The 8,314-nt window shown below is 29.5% G+C and overlaps 1 protein-coding gene across 3 annotated transcripts in view; it reads left to right on the forward strand.

Moving 5' to 3' along the window:
• The window catches only part of LOC118072679 (lachesin-like), a 55,887-nt gene extending 48,914 nt beyond the window's left edge, over window positions 1-6,973 (forward strand). For all 3 annotated transcript variants that reach the window (XM_035092728.1, XM_035092727.1, XM_035092729.1), the window contains exons 4-8: window positions 1,423-1,608; window positions 2,028-2,223; window positions 2,405-2,533; window positions 5,051-5,341; window positions 6,709-6,973. In XM_035092728.1, the coding sequence (XP_034948619.1) occupies window positions 1,423-1,608; window positions 2,028-2,223; window positions 2,405-2,533; window positions 5,051-5,341; window positions 6,709-6,947 (1,041 nt within the window). In that variant the 3' untranslated portion in view covers window positions 6,948-6,973. The remainder of the gene's footprint in view (window positions 1-1,422; window positions 1,609-2,027; window positions 2,224-2,404; window positions 2,534-5,050; window positions 5,342-6,708) is intronic.
• The last annotated feature ends 1,341 nt before the right edge of the window (window positions 6,974-8,314 follow it).

Raw genomic sequence — 8,314 nt, forward strand, 5'->3', positions numbered from 1 at the left:
CTGGACGAAGGCGCGCCTGATCCTACAATGCAGTACAATAGAGCACCGAGTTGGTTTGCATATGAAAGAGACACAAGAATAGAGGTTGAGATAACCTGTGCGTATAGCTATGATATTATATCTGACAAGCTTTCTGAAGCAAGACCATATATATATATATATATATATATTCTATACTGTAAGTTCCAAATTCTCTAGTGGCACACACATATGAAAAAAAGCCTTACCCTACACCCTGATTTTCTTTTTCCCACATCACAACGTTATGGTTAACCGACTTTTTTTAACGACAAAAAAAACTTAACCTGAGGCTTCGTAAATGTGCGTGCGTCACAAAGAGGTTATTGGGTATTTTTTGTTGTTGGTGTCAAAGCGGAGAAAGCTGAAGGGTGTCTCAAAATACTCCACATTAACTCGAGAATCATGTAATGGGGATGAAAGAAAAAATATTTTTTATGTTTATGATAATACATATATGTACATATATATATATATAGCTAATGCAAGTGATATACATGCTGTTATTATTATTATTATTATTGTTATTACGTTGATCGAAATACATTTTAGTGCCGGAAGACATTAACCCATTTTTTAGAGTACAAGACAGTCGACACCAAAAATTTCATTTTAACTTGAAAAAAAAAAAATTGACATTATTTTATAAATGATATAACTAGTGATAATACTGTTCCATAAAATAATCGGATTTTTGAAAGTTAAAGCTCTAAAGAGAATTAAAACTCTAGAAAAAAGCTTATTAATGAAAAATACAAAGCTTCTTAAATGATGAAAAAAACAATTTCAATAAATAATTAATAAAATCGTTTTTTTTGGATGGAATTAGAAAAATTTTTTTTTCATTTTATAAATTAAAATTATAACTCAGAAAAAAAGTAGATATTACTGATAAGAATTCAATTTCATCAATGAAATGAAATAAAACTCTGCAGAATATCAAATTCATTTCTTCATGGAAATAATTTTATTTTTATCATCAACTAGTATTATTTTCTTCATCATGATTATTATTATGATTATAAGAAATGGCAAAGAGCACTCAGTCACTTAGTTATTGGCAAGGACTATTCTCTACTTTCTTTCAATGTTTTATTTATATTCCCTTTTTCCTCCTTTAAACGTTATCAATGGAAAAAGAAAATATCCTTTTTTCGTTTGCTGTAGTGCTTGGATGATTTCCTGGGCCGACAGTAAACGGTAGTGTGGATCTTGGAACATCCGATAGTTGCCAATATTATAGATAGAAATCGTTGAAAACATTCGGTCATTGAACCAATTGAAATTTCTTCCTTCATCCTCTGGCTTCTTTATGGCCTCTTTCCCAGACGTATCTGTATATTCTGTACATAGAAACGCTACTGCATTTACGAGTGACAATAAAGATCATTTTATTGAGAACAGGTAGCTTGGATCAAGGCAGACACAAAAGCAATACTGGCAATCCACGAGCACGTTATCACCAATAATGCTCGACTATCTGTCACCCACAACGATTACAATACGTGGACTCTAAATATAAAAAATGCTAAGGAAGAGGATCGTGGTCTCTACATGTGCCAAGTCAATACTGATCCCATGAAAAGCCAAGTAAATATTTCAATTATTTTATTTGCTTCTGTAAATTCTGGGATGAAGTAGTCACTGTTGAATTATTTTCAATAGAATGAATGGATTTGAATGGGTGAAAGGTGATATAAAAGAGATATTTAATTATGCTTTTTATCATCAGTGAAAGAGTCAATCAATACAACAGATAATAGAATTTATAAATATTTTTTATTTAAATAGTCAACTAAAATTTTTTGTTCATGAAATGAGTAATTTAAAATAACTATTGTCATTGAATAATATAGATTTTTCATGTTGGTTTAAAATAAATACTAGTGACATAAAGCTCATGAATTGTCGACTAATGTGCTATTTAATGTGTCATTTGAAGGACTTATACCAGTAAATACTGTTATATACAAAAAGATTATTGACTTAAAATTAATTTTAACTGGCAGAGTGCTTTCCTGGAGGTGGTCATTCCACCAGACATCATATCCGAAGAAACGTCCGGTGATCTGATGGTCCCAGAGGGTAGCTCAGCAAAATTGACGTGTAAGGCACGTGGATATCCTGAGCCAGAAATTACTTGGAGACGAGAAGATCGAGGTGATATCATCGTAAGAGACACGAATGGTGGAACTAAGACACGACGTAAGTTTTTTTATCTTTTTCATTTTTACTCCTAAATTAAAGCTTTTATCTTAAACAAGTGTATTATCACAAACAATAGTTGATACTTAGTAGTTGAAATAAATGCTTTACGATTGGATGAATAAAATAATAATGTTGATTGTTTAAGTAATAATAATGTAAACGTGATTTTGAATAACAGAGCCTTCAGTGAGGGGTGAGACTTTGGTGTTAACAAAGGTCACAAGAAGTGAGATGGGCACTTACATGTGCATAGCAAGCAATGGCTTTCCACCTTCAGTTAGTAAACAGATGATGTTGCACGTCAACTGTAAGTAAACTACAACCCCATATACCTGTATGTAGATTATATATTTGAGTTCTGACACTACATTTTAGTTGTACGTCGTTACTAGTTTGCTATTGACATTAATAGTGCTTGATAAAGCGTACCAACATCTAAGGACTATATCTTAGTGAAGTAAAGACGACGGTACCATTAAGATAGTCATCGTCTTGCTCTTTGCATAATATTACCGTACCAAAGCAGCTTGAAGTTGGCTAGTCAGACGAGGAAAATAAAAATAAAATGAAAGAAAATACAGCTTAAATAAAAGTGTGAATAGGAAGAGAGGGCTGAAAAAAAAAGTACAACATCAGAGAATGCAGGGTGTGTATACATAGGCGGGTGAAGGAGGAGAGCATTGAAATGAGGAGCGAAAGGAAGCGTAAGTGTAAGAGAGATAATAAAATTACACTTGAAACGATATACTGTACAGTCTTTGTGGGGTGGTAAGCGACTTTAGAGAGGAAAGAAAAGTCTATGAAGAGGCAAGGGTAGCTTTAAGCCATGCCAAGACTTGTCCAATCGTCTTTTTCTTGGCAATATTGCTCGAGGTAATTCTTCTCCGGAAATTGGATGTACTCTCACGCCAACCGAACCGTCTGGACGCATACCTTCCTTCAACGATAATCTGCTTTCATTGAATAACCGCGTGATCACGCTAGTTTCACTGGATCCACTAACACATCTTGAAAATTATTACAGCAATAAACACACCGACAATTGTTTCACTTCTTCACACGATACTTGACTATGAATTTTGATTAACTATTTATCATTTTATTTTATAAAATATGGCATCTAATTTGTAAAATTATTCCTATAACTCTCTTCTTGCTTGTGCTAAAGTTATTTTTAATTCAATGACTTCATATAGCAAAGGTTAACGAGTTTTAATTTGTCGAAAAATTTTATTTGCTATCTTTATAGGCATCATTTGTTGGTTTTGTATAGAGTGAAACAACGTGTAACTTAACCAGAACCCTACTTGAATTTCTCTCTGCTTTGTAGCAGAACAAAGCCACAGTCTGAGCACTGACAAGTGGTCCTAAACCCCCATTATAGAGCATGAGTGTTGCGCTTTTGAGGCTTACTTTGTGAATACCACAATCGGATCGAATAAAAAAATAAATTCATTTTTACTATTGTTTTGGATGATTATTATTATTGTTATATTATTGAGAGGTGATAAAATAAAACGCTAACAGTGTCTAGGTATATTTTTTTGATCAAATTTTATAACGAATTTTTTTGGTAGTATTATTTTTCATCGGTCTGTATCCTATTTAAAACGATAAGCTGACAATTTGAATAAAAACCAATCTAACAAAGATCTATTTTTATTTTAACTATTGAACTGATTGATATTATTCAACAAATCCTATCGTTTAAATTTTATTTTTGTTTTCACACTTTATTTTTCTTTATTCTGAGCAATAAAATTGACGCAAACAGACGCATACACTCAATTAATTGGTCGTTGGATACTCCACAACGAGCTTGGTTTAATGCTCGAGTTCCCAACCACTCGAATCGTTTGCATTTGCTGGATGTTTTGCGTGCAAAACGGATATCGACGAACGGCGTAAGGGCGGGATTGATTTATGATCATGCTAGTTTGGCCTTAACAACTGGTCCTACGAAAAAGTTTTAATTGCTTTGGGATATATATATATGTATATATTTTTTGGAAACATTCATAGTGACGAGCCTTGTTCCTTTGATGAATAATATTCCAGAGAGATGCGAAAACTATTCTACAGATATATTTAAACAGGTATAAATAACTTCACTACTCAACTCTGACACACTTCATCAGCCAAATCAATGTCAATATGCTGATCTTGCGATTAATTCCCACCACAATCATCTCATTAGTTTCACATTGAGGATTTTAATTGACTGTTTATTATCTTGGCTTATTGCTATCTAATTGATTACTAAGTATCTGATTGATTTAAAGTTGGAATAATTATTTTCAATTAAAATATGAATGTTAATGAATACATGATTTTTATTTAGATTATTTTGATGAAATATTTTAAGTATCCAATGGATTGCAGTTACATGCAATAAATGAATAATTATTTAAACTTTATTTTCATTTAAAAATAAATATGAATCTTTGTTCCGAAGAATATATGAAACTATTCTTGGAGATTTCATCTTCAGACTTTATTCTCCATTGTTTCACGAAATTCGTTAGTAAATTTGAAGGAATAAGTAGCTTATGTGCTTACATTTCTCCACAAAAAGTGAAATATTATTTCCAAAATTTTCTCTTTGATCATTTTTCATAAAAATAATAATAATAAGATCTATATAAGTAATCATTCTTATTTATCAATCATTTTGGAATATTCCAAGTCATTGCTAACTTCAAAATGATTTTAGAAATTGTTAAGTATTAGGATGTATTTTATTATTCTATGTTTTAAATATTTAATATAACTGGTTGAATTTAAACAAATGAATTAAGTTGTAATTTGATTGTGTTGATTTTAGTTCATCCAATGATCCAAGTCCCAAACCAGTTGGTTGGTGCACCTACAGGGACAAACGTAACTCTGGTATGTCAAGTAGAAGCATCTCCAAAAGCAATTAACTATTGGACAAGGGAAACTGGAGAAATGATAATATCCAACCACAAATATTCAATGTCTGAAGAGAGACTGTCTGATTATAGTGTTCAAATGAAATTAATTATTCATAATTTTCAAACAACTGATTTAGGAGGATATAAGTGTATTTCTAAAAATTCCATTGGTGAAGCTGAAAGTAATATTCGTCTTTATGGTAAGAACATAAAATTATTATTAAAAAAGAATCCATATTTTAGGTAGGATAGTAAGTTAGGTGTAAGTACAACCTGTAGACATACTGTCTTAGTATTTTACTCGGCCAATTTTCCGGTGTAAACAAGAAAGAGCTCGTTGTTTCTCATATCCCGTTTATCTGAGAATGCGTTTGCATCTCTTCAAGTCACGCGATCAGATAAGCCTTTCAGATTAACCATTGAAGCAAGGAAGGAAGTGTTAAACTCCTAAAGAAATGGGAGTAAAAGTGAATAAAAAAGAAAAAAAAAGGAGACTGAGTGAGATTGAATGTACAAGTTAAAACAAAAAAAAAGAAAAATAGATTAAAAAAACTAGAGAAAAGCCAGAAGTACTTTTTGTTCTAAAAGAAGCTAGTCACGTAGACATATTTAAACAAAACTTAGCAATAGAAACAATATCCTTGAACATATTAGTTATCGTTTATCAGCACAACAGATGAAAGCTGAAAGTAGAATTGGGTAAGCCATATGTTACTAGATATAATCGATAAAAGTCGACAAAGTATTATCACTGGTAAACTCTAATTTTTTCTTGTCCTCACCCTGCTGTCTGTTTGGTGACTATAACATGACCTGATTTAGGGGAGTTAAAAGATAAATTCACTGCAGATTAATGATTATCATTTATGTAATAAATAAGATTTATCTTGTCTATTAAAGTGAATCTAATCAGTAACTAAATGTGTAGTAAAGAGCGTTGTTCCAAGTATTAAAAATGTATTATTTCTTGATGAAAAATGAAAGAAAAATGGATATTAACATTTATTGATTAATATCCATTAGGAATTTAATAAATTTTTAACAATGAAGAAGTTTGTGTAACATTAAATAAATAAACTAGGGTATTTTTATGAATGTTCAATCAATGTCAATAAATTAAATATTTGACAAAATATTTGTCAAGTATCGACTTTACAGTATAAATTTAGAAAAATGTAATAACATTAAATTATAAATAATTCACATGCATAAAAATTTTAAAAATTCATTTTTTTATATTTTCTTGATATTTGTATAGTATTTCAACTACATTTTCCTTTACAAGTATGAAAATAAAAAAAAACTGCTCTTTGAGGTATATTATTAGATTTTTAGATTACAAAGAATACTTTTTTTCAAATAAAAACGCATCATCTGTGTTTAGATGCATATTGTCTTTGCTGTACTTCAATATAAATTCCTCAAAACCTATTCTCTCGAGTAATATTTAAATAAAATGTTATATTACATATAAAAATATGTATAAGAGATAATAAAAATAAACGAAAAAATTATAAAATATGCTAGATAATTATCATAATTTAATAATAATTAAATTTGTTTCAAGACATGCAATTACCAGAGCACTCAAGGAAAAACAATGAAGTACCTTATGACGACGATTTAAGTGAAGCACGTGAACAACACAGACTAAATCGTATTTATCAAGGGCCCCTAAGGGAAAGTGATTCTACACTACAAACACCTTCTGATAGAAACGAATCATCTGGAGTATCAAGTATTTTTCACAATTCCATTCATAATTTAATTATTTTGTTAGCACACTTGACATTTATTTATATATAATAACACATCATAGACTAATGATTGTTAAATTGATGCAAAAATGTTTATAAAAATTTATTAATTAACTTTAACGAAACTTCATAACGTGTTAATTAATGATGAAAACAATTTTTTCCAAAAAAAAAAAACTTAGAAACTTTTTTATAAAATAAAAAGATTTTTACTTTCGAAAAATAAAAGTTAATTATTCATTGTTATTTTGTTGTTATGAGTGAGTATTCGGATTGATGTTTGATGCACTTATAAAATGAATAATTAATAAATATTTCTATAAAGCTCTTGCGTCAATTAAATAATAAAAATATTCAAAAGGCAACTACTCTTCATACTGTGAATGTTTAAAAAAAAATATTATTTACTAAATAATGACATAATGATTTATAAATAAAAATGAGTGCCAAACAAAAGATATTCGCAGCAAATAATAACTATATTGAATGGAGAATATTTTTCATTTACAACCTTCCGGTTTCAGTCCTACTTTAAAAGCTTCCATATATATATATATATAGAGTGGGATTTCGTATTCTTATGCTTTATCACGAATGTACATAGGGTAATAAGATAAAATCATAAACAGAACAATCTAAAACAATCGTGCTTCAATAAAATAATACCTTTGAATCGTCATTTGTCGTTGGTTAAATATTACATAATAAAACGTGCCATTTAGCGATAAATAAAGTGCATAAAAAGTTGAATAAACTAAACGGTAAATATTAAATCGCAAGTGCTGTAAATAAAATAATCATTGGAATTTTTATGTTCGTATTTCATTGCTTTGTAACAACTATTCCCAACCTTTAATGGAGAATAAACTCAAGTGATTTTTTAATCCATAGAGTCAAGAATGAAAATGGTAAAAATGACTTTTTAATAAATCTTAAGAGAATATTTTTTCTTTTAATCTATTTAAATTAATTCATTTAATGAATAGCTTTGCTTGTCATTTCGAAATATTTTAATGTCGACATATTATATAACATAAAACAAAATTTACAACTTGATACATCTGAAGAACATCTGAAACTCAACTTTTGATCTGTTGTTCATAAGTCGAGCTTGTGTATTACAAAATTCAGTAAGAGAGATCAAGCCTGAGGGTAGATGAAACTGATGCTGTAGAAAATAAAGGTTCACTTGTTACAATAATAGAATAGAATTTCTAATAAGTTCTCTTATCAAAAAATACAAAGACCAAAAGAATCATTGAAACAAATAACATAGAATTTAAATAACTTATTTCATATTAAGTATAATTAAAAAAATGATGGTTTTGAATTAATTCGATAAGCTTTACTTTCTATTAGAATTCAATCCGCTCTGGTTTCCTTTTAACGGAAATAAGTCCTTATTGATCAAAATCG

This window comes from Chelonus insularis, unplaced genomic scaffold, assembly GCF_013357705.1.
Source record: "Chelonus insularis isolate UGA/USDA-ARS -01 unplaced genomic scaffold, ASM1335770v1 contig_94_pilon, whole genome shotgun sequence".
NCBI classification, from domain to species: Eukaryota; Metazoa; Arthropoda; class Insecta; order Hymenoptera; family Braconidae; genus Chelonus; species Chelonus insularis.